This window comes from Helianthus annuus, chromosome 13, assembly GCF_002127325.2.
Source record: "Helianthus annuus cultivar XRQ/B chromosome 13, HanXRQr2.0-SUNRISE, whole genome shotgun sequence".
Classification (NCBI taxonomy): domain Eukaryota; kingdom Viridiplantae; phylum Streptophyta; class Magnoliopsida; order Asterales; family Asteraceae; genus Helianthus; species Helianthus annuus.
In genome coordinates this window covers 31,233,400-31,255,452 of record NC_035445.2, presented here as the reverse complement: position 1 = coordinate 31,255,452, position 22,053 = coordinate 31,233,400, and the positions used below count along the sequence as shown (strand labels likewise).

Sequence of the window (22,053 nt, the reverse complement as noted above, 5' to 3'; positions counted from 1 at the left end):
ATACCCACATACCTTCAAATTTATACCTCAATCAAACCAAAAAATACAACTAATTCTTCCCAAACATTTACAAAACAAAATGGTGGATGAACTCCCGTTATGGTTCACACCCATGAGTAACGACGATTCATCCGATAGTAGCATTCTTTTTTTTTTCAAAATCTTATCGAAGAAGCCGAACTTCAAGACACGGGCACATCTAAACGAAGGAGATATATTGAACGTCAACGTGATGAGGGGCATAAGACACTCATGGCGGATTATTTTGTCGAAGACCCGAAGTACAATGAAGATATTTTTCGGCATAGGTTCCGTATGTCGAAACGTTTGTTTCTAAAAATTGTGTCCGACGTGGAAGAGAACGACTTGGGGTTTCAAGAGGCCCTCGATGAGCGAGGTAGGAAGGGTTTTACGCCGTTGCAAAAGGTGACATCGGCTATTAAACAACTCGCAACTGGTAACACTCCAGACGAGAACGACGAGTACTTGCATATGGCCGAAAGAACTTCCCGCGAGTGCCTAGAATATTTTTGCGACACGGTTTGCAAAATATACGCTCCCGAGTTCTTACGTAGACCGACAAGCCACGACATGGCACTTTTATACGAAGCTCATGAGGAAAAACATCACCTTCCAGGTATGTTCGGTAGCCTTGATTGCACCCATTTTGTTTGGCGATTTTGTCCGACAGAGTATCGAGGCCCATATATGCGAAGAGATCACCGATACCCGATTGTTATGCTCGAAGCGGTTGCATCTCAAGACTTATGGTTTTGGCATGCTTTTGCCGGTCCACCGGGTTCTCAAAACGAAATGAATGTGCTACAACAATCTCCGTTATTTTTAACGGAACGAAATGGGAACCGCGCCAAAATGTCCATTTTACGTTAACACCCATTTATATAAACGTGGTTATTTGCTCGCAGATGGAATCTACCCTCCGTGGTCCGTGTTTGTGAAGTCGATCCCTTACCCTCACGAAGTAGAGCAAAAGAAATTCAAGAGGCAACATGAGGCGGCAAGAAAAGACGTCGAACGTGCTTTTGGTGTTTTGAAGTCGAAATGGGGTGTATTGAGTCGACCGATGCGAGCAAGATCCGTTAGAAAAATTAGGAGTGTTGTGTACACGTGTATTATTTTATACAACATGATTTTGAAAGATGACAGAAAGGCGATAGCACCGGTGCACATTCGGGATCCTCCGGTCGAGCCCGCTCTAGACGATACGGTGTTGGGCGAGTTGATGGATGAAGACACACATTGGAGACTAAAACACGATCTCATAAATCATCTCGCAAGTCAAGATTTACCCCACCTTTTGGTCGATTCCGACGAAGACTAGTTTAATTTATTTCAAGTTAATGTAATTTTATTGTTTTTTAATTTAATGTAATTTTAGTGTTTCTAATTTAATGTAATGTTATTGTTAGTTTATTCTACATTTATTAACTTAAATATTAAATATACTACTAAACCATTGCCAACACTTCAGCAAAGTTTAAACACTTTTTACTGATTGACGTGGCGCACTCTGATTGATTGATTTTTTAGTTTGCCACTCTCAAGTGTCTAACCACTAACCACTCCTTATACACTAACCACTCCTTATACCCTTAAACACACTTAACTAATAGATAGTGACAAGTAATGGGTCCTTATTCATTGTGCAATGGAATTTATATTTTTATACAATAGAATTTATATAGAGGGGAATTGTATCAGGCAATTGTCTGACACTCTCTTATTGGTCCAGTCAAATTATGATTTTATCTCATTTAAATTTACAGTTTTACCATTGGTTTTGTTTTTCTCTTCTCCTATCTAAATTACGGTTTTGCCCTCAGTTCAAATTTACAATTTTGCCATCATTTTCTTCCTATCAAATTACGATTTTCCCCTAGTGTAAAATTACAGTCATGCCATCGTTTTAGTGTTTTTTTGACAAAATTATAGTAGTGTTTTGTTTTAATTGGTTTGCTCAGGGTAATTTTTATTCGTGCCAAGCGGGAGCCTGACACACGCTCATTTGTCCTGAAAAATTATAATTTTGCCCCACAGTTTAAAATTATAGTTTTTCCATCGTTTAAGCTTTTTTTAGCAAGAGTATGGTGGTGTTTTGTTTTAATTGGTTAACTCGATGTAAATTTTTTTGAGATCGTGTTATGAGTAAGTAGTATGTATAAATAACCGAAATACAGAGGTACATGTTATGAGACAGAAATATTTGGCTTAGTGCCCCGCAACACGGGTGGGGCAAAAACTAGTTATACTACATATACATTTACAAGTTGGGGGAATAGTGTTAGGCAGCTGCCTGACACTCCCCCATTGGTCCAGCCAAATTACGATTTTGCCCCGTTTAAATTTATAGTTTTGTCATTGGTTTTGTTTTTTTTCTTCTCCTAGCCAAATTATGATTTTGCTCTCAGTTTAAATTTACAGTTTTGCCATCGTTTTGTTTTTTTCAGTAAAATTACGATTTTGCCCCTATTATAAAATTACAGTCATGCTATCGTTTTAGTGGGGGGAATAGTGCCAGGCAGCTGCCTGACACTTCCCCGTTGGTCCAGCCAAATTACGATTTTGGCCCGTTTAAATTTACAGTTTTATCATTGGTTTAGTTTTTTTCTTCTCCTAGCCAAATTACGATTTTGTACTCAGTTTAAATTTACAGTTTTGCAATCGTTTTTGTTTTTTCCCTGTAAAAGTACGACTTTGCCCCCAGCGTAAAATTACAATCAGGCCATCGTTTTAGTTTTTTTTTTTTTTTTTTTTTTTTTTGCAAAACTTTCCATGGAGGAGAATAGTGCCAGACAAATTACAATTTTGCCCCGTTTAGATTTCAGTTTTGCCATTGGTTTTGTTTTTTTTTCCTCTTAACAAACTTACGATTTTACCCTCAGTTTAAATTTATAGTCATGCTATCGTTTTAGTTTTTTTTTTTTTTTTTTACAAAACTATGGTAGTGTTTTGTTTTAATTGGTTGGTTCGGTGTAATTTTTATTCGTGTCACCTGACATTTGTGCTGAAAATTTGCAATTTTGCCCTCAGTTTAAAATTATAGTTTTTTCTATCATTTTAGTTTTTTTTTTAACAAAAGTATGGTAGTGTTTTGTTTTAATTTGTTGACTCGATATATATATTTTATTAAGATCGTGTTATGAGTGGCATGTACAAGTAACCAAAACATAGACGTACATGTTACGAGAGAGAAATATTCAGTTCAGTGCCCCGCAACGCGGGCGGGGAAAAACCTAGTTTTATATACATACATTTCTCATGGGAGGAATAGTGCCAGACAACTGGCTGACACTTCCCCATTGGTCCAGTCAAATTACGATTTCGCCCCGTTTAAATTTATAGTTTTACCATTGGTTTTGTTTTTTCCTGTAAAATTACGATTTTCCCCCAGTGTAAAATTCACTTTAGGTTTTTTTTTTTGACAAGACTATGGTAGTGTTTTGTTTTAATTGGTTGGCTCGATCTAATTTTTATTCATGCCAAGCGGTAGTTTTTCCATTGTTTTAGTTTTTTTACAAAAGTATGGTAGTGTTTTGTTTTAATTGGTTGACTCGATATAATTTTTTTGAGATCGTTTTATGAGTAATATGTACAAGTAACTGAAACACAGACATACATGCTATGAGAGAGAAATATTCGGCTTAGTCCCCCCCCCCCTCTCCCCCACACACACAACGTGGGCGGGGCAAAAATTAGTTTAAATACAAAATGCCTTCTTAATGTTAAAAGACAAAGCAAAATAACAAAAAAGATATAAAAATCAGACTTTTTTTTGTATAATCTTGGAAGTCTTGAAATATTGGAGGTATAAAAAAACTATAATAATTAGGCAAATTGATCTAGTGAAACAACAAAATTGATTGGTCATCCCCAGGGTGTAAACAAGCCCAGAGGCTCGATAGCTACTCGTTATCGACTCGGTTAAAAGCTCGAACGAGCCCGAGCCTGAAAAAGAGCTCGTTTTGTTATTGAGTCCGAGCCTGAAATACAAAGCTCGTTTAGGCTCGCGAGCCTAAACGAGCCCAAACAAAATTTTATTTTTTTATATATAATATAATAATAATGATTAGAGTTAAATGCTTGGTTGGTCCCTGTGGTTTGCAAAAATTTCAAACTTAGTCCTAGTGGTTTACTAATTACACGCGTGGTCCCAAAAGTTGTCAAAAAAATATATAAAGATGATGAGTCTTCTTCAACCTCTCCAGATCCCCATCTCCAGATCCTCCAATCCCCCATCTCCACCATCACAAACAGGTGTCCTAATTATTCAAATCACCACCATCACTACCACCCACCACTACCCTACCCAGCCCCGCCGGCCACCTCCTTCACAAACACTTCTAGCCACCACAGACAACCACCACCACCTGCACCTTAAACCCACCACCACCACCACCAACTCCACCGTCTCCTTCAATCCACCACCACAACCTCCACCACCACGCAACGACCCCCACCGTCACCTTCAGCCCACCACCCCAACCTCCACCGCTAACACCACCCCAACCACCACCACTAGAACTCGCCTGAAAAACGAATAATGCCGGAAAAAAGAATCTGACCGGCTACCACCATATCCGACAATATTAAACGATTTGAGTCATTTAAAGCTTCTCTCGTTCTCTCTTCTCTCCATTCACGGCGGCGCTAACGGTGGAGTAAAAAAACTCAATAACAGCTCAAAAATTCAAAATCTTCTGTTCGTATAACATCTCTGCAAAATAAGCCAAATTATCCTATAATTATTATATCAGTCATCGAAATTACATGAAAATTCAAAACAAAACCATAACAAAATGAAATAGATCTGTGGCCGAACAGAGGAGGGAATACATCGAAATTATTATTCTATTAATCATTGAAATTACTTTTCAATTCAAAGTCTTGATGCATATGGCATATGCTTTCTCTCTCTCATTTGGAGCCCCTTTATATAGCAGGTTTCATGTTCAGGTTTATCGAACAAAGGAGGGAATAGATTTGTGGCTGTTGCTTTTGTTGATTATATCTATAAACATGGGTCAAAATATAGAACCTAATCATGTTTATTCAATCATAACGTAAATATAGATACCAAGTTATAGACACTTACTTGTGGGAGTAGTCATCTTTGAAGACGGAGATAAGGCCATGATTCCCGTTATGGTACCTTGGGTTGATGGATCACCTTAGAGAGAATTTTAGTGTTGGGGTTCTTTAGGAGTTTTTCATACCTTTTTATCAAATACCAATGATCAATACATAATGATCATAAGTGATGGTAGGTTATGAAAACTCTTTACATTCTCTATTAAAGGTACCTAAAGGGAAATCATAATTGCCCCTTAAACTAATCAATAATTACAATTACTACCATCAAGTAATTGTCAGGGATTAGTTATGTCATATTGGTAATGTTACAAAATGATCCGTAAGGCCACATCAACGGGTTATTTCTAACATTCTCCCACTTGGCCGAGTGATCATTTGTGATAAGTATAAGTAAGTTTGGCCAAGTTAAAACATTAATCAATGTTTCAAATTGAAATTGCAAAAGAAAAATACAGTCATTGAGTTATTCTCAACTCAAGACCCCCATTAATCATGTTACAATCCCAAATCAAAACATACGTAAATTTAAGACCAAAATGACTAAGGTAAGCCCTTTAAAATTAATTTGTATAATTCTTGTCTATACGTCATTAGGTGCACATACGTATTTATAGACAAACAAATTGTATAATTGAGGAAAAATAATAACTAATCATTCATATGTACGATATGCTATTATGTAATGCCTTTAGTAAAACCCGTCTTTATTATGAGCTCTTAAAAAGACTTTGGGTGTAGACCTTAGTTATCGGATCCGCAAGCATATCATGAATGTAATGTATTCGATACAAATAATTAGTTTCCTCTTCTTGTTCATAAACGAACAATAATTTTGTATCGAAGTTTAATGCAGTACCTCTCGAACTGTTACTGTTCGAGGAAATAAGGTAGCTGACTTTTCACAGTAAGTCTTCAATATAGTATTTATATGGAGTTAATAAGTTTATGAGTCTACTGATAAAATTTCAACAACATTTAGTGACAATTGCGTTGTTAATTAACAACATATTATGTCATTATAATTTAGGTTGTTGTTGACAATTTCTTATGACTTCTCCATAAGATAAATTTGTCTGCAAACATAAGGATTTCCCCAAATTGACTTTTAAGTTCTTTTGAATATTACAAAATCAAGGTAAGAATAATCGACCCCTTCTTTATAGTCTTTCTCATTTCTTAAAGATATCGTAAGATGTTTCACAATAATCTAGAGTGGTCTAATGTTCATCAATGTGAGCAATATCTACACGAGTATAGACTTGAACCTTCGTAAAGCTTCTAATTAATGAATCATAAGGAAATAATCTCATTTATTATTTTATCCTCTAAAGGAGAGCTATATTGTTTGTTACACATGTAAGAGCACGCTTTAGAGTAAGTCTTATGGGACGAAACTAATGTCCCATTGGGTCTATCTCGGTATATTTTGATATCTCTCACGTAAGTGGTATTTCCGAGATTCATTATATCAAAATATATGTGGAAAATTATTTGACTTGTGTAACATATACTTATCCAAAAAGTGCTATCTATATAAGGATAAGTTTACATTAGTTGCTCCCACTCATCTTGAGGTAGGTACATAAATCCACTTAATTCTTGATGAATATAATGCATTAAGATTTCATAACATTTTGATGTTTGCCTTAAACCCATACATGGAATTAATTGACATACAAAGTAAGTGTTCTTGACCTACAATTTAGAACTTTCAGGTTGTTTTATGAACGTGTAAGTCTTTGTTTAAGGAAAGTTGTTTTAATGTTCATATAATGTAGCTCTAAATGATTATGAGCCACTAGAACAACAATGGTCCTCAAAGAAACATCTTGTAAGAAAGATAAGGTGATTCTTTGATAAATAATTCTCTTCTGAGCATAAACTTTAACAATCAATCATATTTTTAGCGTCTTAACGTTTGCATTCAGATTTTGTTTAGTGATGAACACTTAATTAGAGGAAGTAGGACCAGTAAACTTTCCAATATCCATTTCAACTTCAACCAAGGAGGATTTAAACCTAGATGACCTCTGTAGTTGATTATTGGGTTGTATTATGAGTTTCAGTTTTATGGATTAACTCTTGATTAAGTTGCTATCACTTTCAAGATTCTAAGTGTGTAAGAGTTGGTGCAGTATGGTGTGCAAGAGGTGTAATCGGAGTAAAATTTAATAGGTCTCTTCCCCCCGCCTCTTGCACTTCTGGCAAGTCCTGATAAGGACTTTTATTGCTCCCACTGACTTAGAAATCATTAACAATTTAGCATGATTATGGTCAACATTAGAAGACCAATAAATTCTAATAGAGAAACAAATTAAAGAAGTTACTCATTGTAGTTTCTCTATTTGAGGATTACAAGTTTGGCAAGAAATCTGAGTGTGCCCACGTTTAAGCAACACTAAAACTTTTGTTAGAGTAGCAGTATATTCTTAAAGCGAAAAGTTGTGAAGGAGCAATGTCTTGTACAAGAGGTGCAAATTGAGGTAGTAACAAGTTTTCACTCCCCTACCTCTTGCAACTCTCGCAAGTTAAGATAAAGACATTTAATGCTCCCACTAACCTTTTACATCTCTAGAAATGCTACATGATAAGTTTCAATGATTTACGTGCTGTGGAACATGTCATATATGTTAAACTTGATTTCCTTAATGTCCAGATGTTTATAAAATTTTTAAGGGACATATTTAGAAGGAATCATAGTATATATGAATTAATTTCTTTAATGCCTTGATCCATTAGGGACATATTAGACACAAGTAAATATTATGATAAATGAATAATGTCTGAATATTCCATTTTGGGATAAGTTCCAATGAAATATAATTTCTAATGGAACTTAATTTATTCCCTTAGCCATTAAACATTAAGGCTTATACACATGCTCATAATTCTCTAAGAATGAGATTTGATAATATTTCATCCTTCATTAAACTAGTCATGATTTCTCATGAAATTTGGTCTTAATGGATGGAATTTGTAAGTCTCATTTTTCTTTTGTTAAATTTTCTTTTTCATGATAACAAAAGGTTGTGGAAAAGTGTAGCATCATCTAGTTCTATCTTATAAGGTTTCTATCCAGATTGAGATGACCAACAATATGAGAGTTTAAGGTAAGAGTGACTTTGTTTTAACCATGCAAACCTCACAACTGTCATAACGTAGCTTTTATATTGATACTAAATTCTGAATAATCTACAGAATATATAAGGTATCATAAAACCCAATTATAAAACAGTTTATTAAAATTTTGCCACTAACTCTCATATTAATTATTTGTTGATTTCTGGTAAGTAACCGTATAGAACTAGACTTAACCCATCATGTGTTAATTGGAATATTATCATTAGCAGACTTAAATATCATAAATATCTAACTACTTATCTTAGCCAGCTGTCCCATTGAATTATGGGTAGTCATGATGCTCATGCCTAGTTTAATGACATAAGTCTGCAGTGAGACTTTCCTTTGAAGAAACTTATAGCTGGAAGTAGAACTTGTACACTGTCTCCAAATCTTAAAAGTATCCTCCTTTTAGGTTTAGTGGCGGTGAGATGAACAACATCTAATTTTCCAGTTTCATGCATTTCTTTTCCTGTATATATGCTGCTAATCAACACACTCAATTTCCTTTGGTACTCTTGAGTGGTATAGATGATTCTTAAGGCAACTTATGGTATTAATGGAAAAGTTATATGTAATGCACCGGAAAAGTGTACCGATTTCCATGTGTAAACCTTTAAATTAAAGGTCATGGTATTGTACATGATGATGTATTTACATATGCCACTAACTTTATAGTAAGAATCTAGAGTAATGCATGCGTCTTAGGAGTTATTTTGATTCTTCCAAAGAAAATAAATTAGTCTTAGGAAATTTAGAATCTAGAATAGCTCATATGATAGAAATAATTAAGTGGGTTCTTGATTATCATAAGAGATATAATGTTTGACTTATCCCACTAGTCATGCTCTAGTTTTCTTCTGTATAACTTTTATCAGAAAAGAACAGTAGAATTATCATATCTTAAGAAATAATCAACAATCCAACAAGAGGAAATTTTGTAGAAACTCTTTAGTAAGCAAAACATTTTAGGTTTTGAAATTAGAGTGGATAAAACAGATGAGATACAAACTTAGGAAGAAACTTGGAGTGATTTACATTATGGGGTAATCAAGTAAGGCAGACACAAATTATTATATTGAAGATATAGTCTACTATAACACCAAAATAACAGACTAATATAAGGTTCTACCTGAATTTTGGCTTCGCTTTGGCTTTGACCAAAATTCAGACATTATGAACGTACATAAATAACAGATTGTCTTGATGTTCTAAATAAATTTGGCTTCGCTTTGGCTTTGACCAAAATTTATGCATTATGAACATACATAATAGACTGCCTTGTTGTTCTACATGAACTTTGGCTTCGCTTTGGCTTTGACCAAAATTCATATATTATGAACACACATAAATATAGACTGTCTCAATGTTCTACATGAACTTTGGCTTCACTTTGGCTTTGACCAAAATTCATGTATCATGATGAACATACATACACAATAAGGTAAAGCACATAAATATAACATAACACCTTTGGGTCAGAAATGAAATATTTATGTAAATTATGCTAATACAAATAATTACATAAGATGGCATAACTAAAGCTTCAATGTTTAATCAAATGATATCCCGTTGGTTCAATCATCGATCATTGAAGTTCGCCATTTAACTTGCATACTTAAGTTGGACCATTCACAAGTTTGTCCCATATTAGAGCAAAAATAAGTAAATAAATAAATAAGGCTTGCAAACCGATTTTGACATCTTTGCAAAACGATTTCATAATTTGCAAGATAATTTTGCCAAAGAGTGAATTGCAAGTTTTGTCCTTTATCTTTAGGCCATTTTGCAAGTTTTGTCCTTTATGTTTAAATTTGACGAGTTTTGTCCTTTATGTTTAAAAATCAAGCACGTTTTACCCTTTGGGCCTTAAAAATCAAGCACGTTTTGTCCTTTATGTTTAAAAATCAAGCACGTTTTGTCCTTTATGTTTAAAAAATCAAGCACGTTTTATCCTTAAAAATCAAGCACGTTTTGCCCCAAAGGGTAAAACGTGCTTGATTTTCAAACATAAAGGACAAAACTCATCAAATTTAAACATAAAGGACAAAACTTGCAAAATGGCCTAAAGATAAAGGACAAAACTTGCAATTCACTCTTTTGCCAAAATAATTAACTAATTAGCCGATTTCAATACTTTTCATCTATACCAAATTAAATCACCATTAATAGGTTTGTTGGTGTGTGATTGAAATAAATCACCAACATTTAGAACAAATTGATTTAATCGATCATCAATAGATTTATAAAAAATAATGCTAATTTAGTGATTTGCAAATTATGCCTTTTTAATATTCATGAAAACCGATTGTCATATAAACGATATGCAAAAAAGTTAAATCGATTGCAAAATAAAATATCTCAATTGATTAAATCCTTTTTTTTTTTTTTTTTGCAAAACTAAATCCAATCAAAGAAATAATCCAATTGATGGATTCTTGTTGGCATGGAAATTTACGTAAAGTTAAAAATTAATATACCATTAATATAAAATTAATATACCATTAATTCACTAATTAATCACATTGAAGAAAGAATTGCAATAATTAATATACCATTAATATAAAATTAATATACCATTAATTCACTAATTAATCATATTGAATAAAGAATTGCAATAGAGTATTGTAAAACCCAAAAGATGTGGCAATCAATTATCCACCTCTTTAAACATAATACAGTAGGAAACAAATTCCCTTCTCTAATAGATATCAAATTAATGTCAAAAAGAATTAATTAAATTCCATAATCCAATAAACTGTTCGATGGTATTTTAATTTTTTCAAAGAATGAAAAGCCTTTTGAATATTTGACTAATATTAAATGACATATTGATACCGATGAAACGTTAGTTCAACTTTACAATCTTGATTATGAATTATGAATAACCAAAATAATCTAAAACAATTCATCAAAATTTAGTTTGTATAAAATTGATTTGCTTTATCTCATTCTGAAATAAATTATTAAAACAAAGAAAACAAATCAATTTTATATATAATATCCATCAAACAGATTGATCGAACTCAAAGGAATACATCGATTCATGTGATTGAATTTTGATATAATCAACATTGCTCTGATACCACATGTTGATTATATCTATAAACATGGGTCAAAATATAGAGCCTAATCATGTTTATTCAATCATAACGTAAATATAGATACCAAGTTATAGACACTTACTTGTGGGAGTAGTCATCTTTGAAGACGGAGATAAGGCCATGATTCCCGTTATGGTACCTTGGGTTGATGGATCACCTTAGAGAGAATTTTAGTGTTGGGGTTCTTTAGGAGTTTTTCATACCTTTTTATCAAATACCAATGATCAATACATAATGATCATAAGTGATGGTAGGTTATGAAAACTCTTTACATTCTCTATTAAAGGTACCTAAAGGGAAATCATAATTGCCCCTTAAACTAATCAATAATTACAATTACTACCATCAAGTAATTGCCAGGGATTAGTTATGTCATATTGGTAATGCTACAAAATGATCCGTAAGGCCACATCAACGGGTTATTTCTAACAGTTTTATGATCCAACGGTGTGGATGAGATCTTGTACGCGTTCAACAATTACGAATGGTGTAAAACTTGCACTTTCACGGTGGAATTTGATCTGAGAAGGTGGGTGGAGTACTGGAGTTTGATAGGTGATGGTATGTGACGATGAGGTTAGGTGGTAGGTGGGTTGTATTGTTTAATTAAACTTTTTTTATTTTTGTTTTTTTAATAAGTAAGGGTATTTTTGTCATTTAACATAGACTTAACTGAAAAACTTAACAGATGTTAGTGATAAGGATCACATGAGTGCAAAAATTACAACCACAAGGATCAAGCGTGTAATTGTTAAACCACTAGGACCAAGTCTGCAATATTTGCAAACCACAGGGACCAACCACGCATTTAACTCTAATGATTATTATATTGGCGAGCCGAACTCGAGCTGAGCTTTCACTTGTTTAGGTGATATTGAAACGAGCTCAAGCTCAAATAAGTAAGCTCGAACCAAGCCGAACTCGAGCTCGAGCTTCAGAAAAACATGACGAACCGAGCCCGAGCCCAGTCGAGCTCAGGCTCGGCTCGGCCCGGCTCGTTTACACCACCCCAAGACTTTTTCTTGGTCAAATCTTGCTTCCATTTTGGTAACTTATAGAACTCCTCTTTTGTCATCCCAAGCACAAACTCATATTCTTCAACCAAAAGATAAGCCTATAACATAAAAGCATTTTAACAGCGGCTAATAATCGTTTTTCTACTAGTGTTAGGGCCTTGAAGGAAAGATACACGGTAAAGAAACAACTGCGGGGGAAGAAACCAATTCGAAAAGAGACTTATAGGTGGTGAAATAGGTTTATTTCTAAACAGAGAAGAAAAAAAATGTTCAAAATATTGGATCCAAAGTTATACTGATAAACAAACTACTATAATCAACAAAAGCTTTTGTCAATTATCATAATCAGTATACAACAGAATCTTACATTAGAAGTTGAGACTATAAACCTCACTTGTTCAAGATTAAAGTAACCAAGATTAAGCATATTTTAATCTTTTCGCTGGACCTTGGTCAAGAATGGGGTCAACCGAAGGGTCTGCTTGCTCGGTTTCAGGGCCTTGTTCTCCTTCTGCGGTTGATGGTGGTGTGTAACCCTCCGGGAATGGTGGTGGTGGTGGTGCAGCCGGAAGCTGTATGCAAAATTTAGTTTAAAAAACGATTATGAATTCTTTTAGATATTGTTACAAAAGCTATATCATTGAAATATATCAGTAGGACGTTGTAAGCATTTGAATATAAACAAATCGACCCGTTTGACTTTTAGCAGAAATATAAGGATAAAAAGACACGGTTTACCTTGCGTTGCAACGAGGCAAGAATGTGGTCTACTCGTTTGACTTCCTTAAAGTCAATCGTCTCCTTAGCAGCCTTTGGTTCATGTGATGTGCTATCATCCTCTGTGTCCACTACATCATACTCATCGATAAGTGAATATTCACAATAACTATGGTCGTTGACGGAGGTGGCAATTTCGTTCCACTTAATTATCAAGGGGTCAGTTTCAGTTGTCAGAAAAAGATAGTTAAAGAGTAAAGTACACGCATGGTTCCTCTGGTTTACCAAAACTTTTAGACTTAGTTCCTAGCTTTCCAAAAGTACACAGATAGTCCCTGTGGTTTGCACTTTGTAACGCATTTGGTCCCCAGGTTTTTTTTTCAAAAGTACATGGATGGTCCTCGTGGTTTGCACTTTGTCACACATTTAGTCCCTAACTTGGACATGCTAAAACCTTTAGATTTGTTGGTTGGGGACTAAATGTGTTACAAAGTGCAAACCACAAGGATCATCCATGTACTTTTGAAAATCTAGGGACCAAATCCAAAATTTTGGTCAAACCACAGGGACCATCCTTTACTTTACTCATAGTTAAAAAGGTAACGGTCGAAATGATCTCGGCCCATTTGATTTACAATAACCATGTTGACGGAGGTGGCAGTTTCGACCCATCTACACCATTTTATTCAAAGATTTAGATTATTAGTTTATTACTATTGTAATGATATTTAGTATGTTATTTATTTGTTAAAAGTACAAAAATGGACGAAAATGATTTGGACCCGTTTGACCCATCCGTCTTGCAACCTTAGAATCTGACAAGAATACCAAGCTTACCATAACCAACCTTCTCCAACTTTGAGGCTGCAGTTGTAAAAGCCTTTGATATATAGTATAAAGCACGTCCCTGTTTATACAACAATAATTGTAACAGAATTTAGCCACACGATCTATGCGTATTGAGCCAGTGTCATACTAGAAATGAAACGATACATTTCTCACTGTGCATGAAGCAGTTTACTAAGGATGTAGGGGTGTTCAATTTTTTTGTTTCAAAAAACAAAAATTAAACTTTAATGTTTTTGGTTTAGTTTGGTTTGACGAATAAGAATTTGAGATTAGTTTGGCATACGGGTGTAAACGAGCCGAGCCCAAGCTCTGAGCTTGGGCTCGGCTAGTTTAACTTATGAGAGCTCGGGCATGAGCTTAACTCATGAGTTGATTTTCAAGCTTGAACTCGGCTAGAGATCGGCTCTTTCATTATATTTTTATTAATTTAATAACTTGTTCATGAATATTTTATAATTATATTTATATACATTCATAATTATAATTTTGTTATAACATGATATATCATTAGTCATTTCACTCATTTGTATCATAGTTTTAAATATAACAATAAATTATATGTATATATATATATATATATATTTAATATTTCAAACAAAAAATTATATAAATACTAGGCTCGTTAAGTCCCGCGAGCCTACTAGATCTGAATAATTGAAGCTTGGGTCGTGGAACTTACTATTAGGCTCGTTCTCGATCTCAGGCTCAGGCTCGTTAAATTGTTTTTGAAAAAACATAAACTTTTCTCATTATATCTAATACAGTTTAATAAAAAAACTTTAGTAGTTTGGACACAATTTTTGACAGGCTAACAAGGACTGACCCGTTTCGACCCACAAAATTTATCTTTTTTATCGGTTACCCAACCCGCCCATTTTCTACCTTAACAAAATATACAAATGAGGGAAGCGGTACGTACAACCCGAGCTGAAAAGACATTGCAAAGTTGTGGTGCTTGGTATATTGAACCGTCAAGCACATAGTAGGTTAGCATTGGAGTGACCTTCTCAGGACCGTCCCTCTTCTGCTTGCGCATCACAAATAGGTGCGGCTCCATAACTTCGCTCACCATGAATTCTATTCCTGTCATTTTTCTATATATGAAGTGTTAATTATATTATTCTACTTCATATATTCAACAATAACAAAGTTCACCATGATATTTATAGTGTTTGCATACTTGTTTTTACAAGTGTGGACATGCATTGTGAAAGTGGTTAGGTGATATTGAATTAGATAACGAGCATAAATAAAACCGACAGTAGATGATAAGAGTTCAGATATATGTGTGTGTGTGTGGGGGGGGGGGGGGGGGGGTATATAGGTAATTCTTTTGGGCCCATTTGGTCCTTGAGGTTTACCAAAATTTTGGATTTGGTCTCTAGCTTTCCAAGGGTATACGGACGGTTCCTGTGGTTTGCACTTTGTAGCGCATTTTGTTAAGGACTAAATGTGTTACAAAGTGCAAACCACAAGAGACCATAAACCACAGGGACCATCAGTGTACTTTACTCTTCCAATTACTACAGAAACATTTAGCGAACCAAACAAACCCTTAGAGAAACAGTTTTCGTGTAGCTCTTACGAAATCGATTATCTCATAATTCATAACCAGAATATGTTCATCCAAACATTTAAAACTTGACCATCACAACTTCGAGGCGCAATAATTTAACAAAAATAAAATCTAAACAAAACGAAAAAACTTACGAAAGATGAGAAATATCCAAGGGATGAATTGACCGCATCCTAAGTTGCTCATTGTTGCAAGTGTAATCATAGAAAGGAGAAAGTGCAAAGTAGTCAAAGACAAGATTGCGGTCAAGTGGATATGTGTTTAACCATAACTGATCCCTGAAGCATATTCCGGTCATGTCAGTCCCAGGTGTCGGGGGAGCGGCTGCAGCGTTTCCTTCCATGTTAGCACCACCTGCCACCAAGTTGGGTGGCAACATGGGTGTGCCCGCCATTTCCTTCGACTCTAAAAGTTTATGGATTTTAAGAAGTAACAATGTTTGTTAGTAGGAAACAAAGTTTTGATCATGGAAAATGAACAATATATCATAATTATAAACACATATATGATGATTACTCCAAACCCAAGATTTGTTTCCTATGGGATCACTTTTTTGGGTGTCAAATTTTCGCAACCATGACTTAGAATTATCGGGCAACAAAACTAAAACCAGTAAAGTTCATTATCATTAGCCCTATGTTGTCAAAACCCCAAGGTGTACTCAAGGCACATAGGCCGAAGTAGCAGCGCACAAAACAGTTTTTCCCCTAACCGGTTCGGTTAACCAAACTGCCAGTTTTTTTCTCATTTTTGCTTTAACCGGTTCGGTTAATAACCGTTTTTTTCTGGTTAACTAACTGGTTTGTTTTCCTTTTTTTTTTTGTTTTTCAATTAATTGGTAAATCAGTTAAAAACCGGTTACAAAACCAATTGTTTCTAAAAAATCCCTAACCGGATACAAATCTACGGCTAAGAAAACACTACTCCTCAAGCAGTTTTTAATCGGTTACTCCTCAAGCACTTTTTAACCGGTTACAGTTTCGGTCAATAACCGGTTTCGGGTATCTAAGTGGTTATTTTGTGCCCTAAAATTCAAGTTTCAACAAAACTATAATCACTAAAGTTGATATCTAAAAATCATAGAATTACTTGTTCAAAGCCTGAAATTGATGATAATAAAATAGTTGCAGGATAAAGAATTGTACTGCAGTATGATAATGATTGAGCAGTTTGAGATTTGATTAGCAGCAGCAAGTGAAACCCTAGAGTAATTTGTATCTATATATTTGAGATGTGAAAACTGATTAATAGTAAATTAGGGCAATAATCATAGGGAAATAAATGATTGAAGCGAATAAGAATACCTGACGCGATCAAGAAAGGATGGGGAATCAGGGTTTAGCACTTTAGTCGTTTAGTTTGGGAAGAAGATACGATGATCAACTAAGCCAGGGAAGCCTGTTAACTCCGTCTAGTGTTTGAAGACATGTCCGTTAGGCATAAAACCCGGATCCGAACAGGCCAAAACCCGACAAAAATCCAGCCAAACTAGTCAAAACCCGGACGTATCCGAAACCGGTTGTTGACTTTGTTGACCAAAACCGGCCCCAGTTCCGGTTATAAAAAAAACGTTTTGTGCACCGCTAACTAAAGGGTCAGTGCTCTAGTGGTATCCGAATTACTAGAATACTAGGTTTATGGGAGGTTGCTGGTTGGAAATGTTTTAGCACAGTTGGCCTTCGGGTGGTAGACTTCCCTTAGAATTTGTGACACACCAGGTCACTAGCGCTGGCTGCGATCGCAGACGTGGGTGACCTTTTGCCTATGGGTGTACCCGGGTGACTGGACTTTGTTGGAAGTTCAGAAAAAGAAACGACATGTTCGTTTCAGAAATTGTCGGTCTTCCTTTTTTAAGAAAAAAAAAACGTTGTATTTTATTTTATTCTTTTGGTAAAAACATTAAACTCGACAATTTAATTCAGTTTATATTTATAACAAGAACGATTAGAAACAATCTCAAAATGTAGATCTAAACAACTCCCTAGTAGCTGCTGCTAATAGAATCCACAAAACCCCACCTCACACAGAAATTAAAAACCTAGACCTGTTTGCTTAGTTGAGAATGTGCATATTTAAGACAGGCTCAAACAATACAAGTGATAACTATCGCTATATCTCGTTGAAAACGAAGGGTGTTTCGGTGCAAGCATTTCATCAAACAGCTGGTGTGCATAAAATTTTATCAACTTAACACGATCAATAACGACCTATGCATACTGTATAAACACAAACTGCACAATCTTATCTAGTTGTCTGAACGAAACACAAAATCATCGCAGAAAATAAGCGACTTGTTATCGTTAATCAGGTTAATGGTGTGTACCTGAGAAGTCGGCCAAAATAAAACAAAAAAAAAACAGAATTTGAGTGTGAAACAAATATCAGAATCGCTGCAAGTGTCGAAGAATCGGCTGAGATGAAATGAAGCAGAATCTTCTAAAATAGTAATCGTTTTGAGGAAGTTGATTGTGAGAGTTCACAGGCTCTTGTGTTTCAATTTCGCCTTACAACAATGTTTACGACTGGCAGATGTAGGTTAAAAAACCTGGAAGTTAAGACCTACCTACGACAAATTGTTAATGTAGTATTAGGGTTGAGCAAAAGTAAAAACCCGATCCGACCCGAGAACCGATCAAACATAAAATACAGAACCGATTCACTGACCTAAATATAGGGTCGGTTTCGGTCCATATGTCTAAATCGGGTTTCACTATGAAAAGAACCGAGAACCGACCCGACCCGACCCGTTTTTATATGAAAAATTGGAACCAATCTAAATACCTAGGTACTTGGGTTTGGGTCGGGTTGGGTATATTTTTGGTTCGCTTCTCGGTTATTTTTTGTCCGGACCTAAACTTGCTCACCTCTATGTAATATAATATTTTAATTTTTAAATTTATTAACGCAAAAAGTTATTTTTGATGCTTAGTGGTTATTATTAATTAATAAAAGATAAAATAGAATAAAATGATCGTGGAAATGTAGTATGTAAAAAAAACCCCAAAGGGAAGAACTAAGTGAAGAAACACTAGATAGCTCTAACCCATTTAGTCGGATTATCTTGTGTATGTTGGTTAAGTCTCATTCCTTCACTTGACAATGGTTGAATTCCTTCTATCGGTCTTGCAAAACAAACAACACCGTGACTCGCTACAATCCCTATTGGTCTTGCAAAACGAACAACACCATGACTCGCTACAAGGAGGAGAAGATTGGGGGTTCTCTATGTAACCACCATCCGGCGTGAGGATAAGTAGATTCGAATCCTTTTTACCATTTTTGTAATTAAATCTTTTGGGGTGTATTTGGCGTTGCTTTAAATTTATTATTTCTATTTTTAACATGCCTTTCGATGTGTCGCTACATATCCCATGTTGCTATGTATCATTGTTTCTCAATATGTGTATCTATGTATTACTCGCTTTGTGTCACAGGTTTCGCGTGGGTCCACCTGGTTGACGGGTTCCCCACGGCCGTGGGTTGAACTCGGTATCGCCATAATTGTTTCGCAGATTCGCCTTTCGGGGCTTGAATCTCTATGTGTCTACGGTCACTAATATTGTTATGTTTGTGTTACTGATGAGATATGTATTGAATCTTGTTATATTGAAAGATATAGTTTCACATTTAATAATGCATGCTATAAAATAAGGTTTTTCTTAAAATAATAAAACAAAAACGTTTTTAAATAAAAACCAAATTTATTCACCAATATGTTTGTTGACCCAAAACTCTTATACGCGTGATACAGGTACACAATGGTGGGCTGATTTTGAGTTGAAGACATGTAGGATTGCCTTAGTAATAAACCGACTATGATATGTTGTTTTTATTTATTTGATTTTGTAACGTGGTATTAATATTTGAATTCTATATTATGTGTGACAAATTTATTTGGGTGACTTTAAATATCTAAACCTGTAATAGTGTCATAAGCTATGGGCAATCATAATGCCCCGTATCATTCCTCTGCGGGTCGGGGTGACAATCTTTGTGTCGGTGTTCTATTCTAAAACCTTCTAGATCACCTTGTGTGGCGATATCGCGTGTTTGGAGTGGTGTGGTCCTGTTGACATGTGTTCACACGTAGTTTGCGACCATATACCTCTTCAAGTCCCCCAGTCCAGTGTGGCTTTCAGATGAGTTTGTCAGCTAGGAGCGATTCTAGACTCATAAAGTATTTTTGTGTTTGAGGGGCATGTGCTAAAGTTAGATGGGAAGGCAAACGTGGCGCCGAGTTCACTTGGGAACTTGAAAGTGATATGAAAGCTAAATATCCGCAACTCTTTGTTACATCCACTATTTAATTTCGGGAACAAATTCCCTAAAGTAGGGGAGACTGTAACAACCCGTACTTTTGGTTGTTTCTATTTTACCGTCATTTCAATCATAAACGCTTATACTCCGAGATTCGATTAATGCTAATGGATTGAACGATGTTTTAAACGCATTTCATCTCGCATTTTATCGCACTTAAACGCTTAACGCAACGCAAACTTGAAATGCGGATTTATTTATGTTATTGGTGTTACTTATGTGTTTAATTGTTTAATATGTTATATGTGTTGATTACATCGCTCAAACGCTACTCGCACAACTCGATTTAACGCAACACAACGCAATACTTACTATCTCGCTAAAAAATACTTAAAGTACTAATACTAACCAACGCAACAAAACGCATTAAACGAGCATCCGAAGCGCGAAACGAGAATTTAATTCACAAAACAGGCCCCTTCTAACGAAGCCAGCAGCTTCGTACGAAGGCACTGCCTTCGTACAAAGGCAGCCGGTTCGAACAGAAGTGCCAGCCATCCTCTATAAATACCTAGCCACTCTCCTCTCATTCTAACTTGCTGACTGTTACTCCGAAATGCCGAATTGTTGTCCAACTGTTTTCAAGTAAGATTATCATTTTTACATGATTACACAACGTTTTCCACTACAATTTTCCACAAGATTCACTTCGATTTCATCCAAACTCCCTTGTTTTCAAACAAACTTCATCTTTTTCATCTTAACTTTTATATTTTCATGAAAACCATCATCTTTTTCATCAAATTTTCTTGTTTTATCATGGATCTACACTTAACCGAGTGTATTGGGCCAAGCTTCGGCTTCCCAAGTTAGAAATCTACAGATTTCGCACTCACCAAATGTTAGATCTAAGTGAAAACCCTTTTAACCCACTTTTAAACTTGATTTTTACACAAAAACGGACCAACCCGACACATATTTCATTCACTCGATAGTGGGACGAAGTGGTGTCGAAGCCGTCATGAATAGGACTCGAAAACACATCTGATTCAGACGAGAGAACAACTCCAAATGCCAAGAACAGCCACGAATGCGACTTGGACTGTTCTGTGCGAAGCCCGGCTTCATACGAAGGCACTGACTTCGCACATCACAGCCCGATTCTCATCTGTGACTCAGAAAAAGACCTCTCCGACTCTAAGTTTAATCAGCAGCTTAAGGTTGGAGTGATGCACACTCGATTTCCTGAAGAAAGACGCGAAGAACACTCGATTTTGGACAACAGAAGCATCACTTGTGCGAAGTCTCCCTTCGTACGAAGGCACGCCTTCGTACACTGGCTTGAGTGGCTTCGTATGAAGCCTCTGTTTCCCACCCGACACTCCGATTTTCGACCGTTTCAGTACTTTGGAGGACTTACGCTTCTGTTCCCGTACGCAGGCTGATCCGGAGCTCCCTTCAATCCATTTCAGAACGTGTTTACTTGCTAAGCACGCACTGTGAGTATACTCGAACCCTTTTTCGCTTAACGCACTTTTGGGTGTTACATACGTTATCTATCAAAATACACAACTCTTAAACGCTTTACAAACGCTAACCGCACTCGCATGTTATACATGATTAGTTGAATACTTGTTGCTATGTTACACAGTGATGACTTGTCCGATCGCCCTTAGCAACGATAGTACTATAGTTTGGACTCATCACCTCCTGTTTATTCAGGGGTTGTTCGCTTCGGTGAACATGTGCCGCACATACTCTACTCGCAGTCATGTGGTTAGCTTGTATCATTGTTGATAATTACTTGATTCACATCTCTACGTGTAACATGCTGGTTATGCGTAAACATTTTTTATACTATACTTATGCAAACTTGTGTACTCACCTTTACATTATTGTATTGACTTTATTTTAACGTATATGACATGTTGATGGACTATTTGCTGCAAATGGATAGGAAGTCTAGAAACCCACAAAAAAATCTAGGTTGTCGGATTTGATTTGTTTGTGAGATTTGAACTCTGTGACGACTGTTTGTTGAAATATTTGTTTATTAGTATGGGATAATGAACTTGATAAATATTGTCACTAAGTAGTTGTTATGAATTCTCTTGAGCAATCTGATTCGCCTAGTGCTGCGCCCCGATGATTCCGCCATTGGTTAGGGTGTGACATAAATGAGTCGAGCTTAAGCTCCATTTTACACGGTTACACTCCTGAGTCGAGCTTAAGCTTTACAAATAGAGCTCTAAACAAGCCACGCTTGAGCTTGGTTTAGCTTTTCATTAAACGATATTTTATA

The 22,053-nt window shown here is 35.6% G+C and overlaps 2 protein-coding genes across 4 annotated transcripts; one reads left to right on the top strand and one right to left on the bottom strand.

Annotated features, from left to right (window-relative positions):
- Positions 1-252: 252 nt before the first annotated feature.
- On the top strand, positions 253-1,342 carry LOC110900929. The gene is made up of 2 exons (XM_022147785.1): positions 253-637; positions 927-1,342. The coding sequence occupies exons 1-2, from the start codon at positions 253-255 to the stop codon at positions 1,340-1,342; spliced, it is 801 nt and encodes a 266-aa protein (XP_022003477.1).
- An 11,288-nt stretch (positions 1,343-12,630) lies between these two features.
- Positions 12,631-18,039, bottom strand: LOC118485593 (mediator of RNA polymerase II transcription subunit 6-like). 3 transcript variants are annotated; one of them, XM_035981893.1, is made up of 7 exons: positions 16,799-18,039; positions 16,640-16,712; positions 15,629-15,899; positions 14,838-15,012; positions 13,907-13,976; positions 13,091-13,200; positions 12,646-12,924 (listed from the first exon to the last, which is right to left on the bottom strand). In XM_035981893.1, exons 3-7 carry the CDS (start codon positions 15,886-15,888, stop codon positions 12,772-12,774), a joined length of 768 nt encoding a protein of 255 aa, XP_035837786.1. In that variant the 5' UTR covers positions 15,889-15,899; positions 16,640-16,712; positions 16,799-18,039; the 3' UTR covers positions 12,646-12,771. The 3 variants fall into 3 exon arrangements, with proteins under 3 accessions (XP_035837785.1, XP_035837786.1, XP_035837787.1); XM_035981892.1 differs by lacking the exon at positions 16,640-16,712 and having other exon boundaries at positions 12,631-12,924; positions 17,818-18,015; XM_035981894.1 differs by lacking the exon at positions 16,640-16,712 and having other exon boundaries at positions 16,799-18,005.
- Between the last annotated feature and the right edge of the window lie 4,014 nt (positions 18,040-22,053).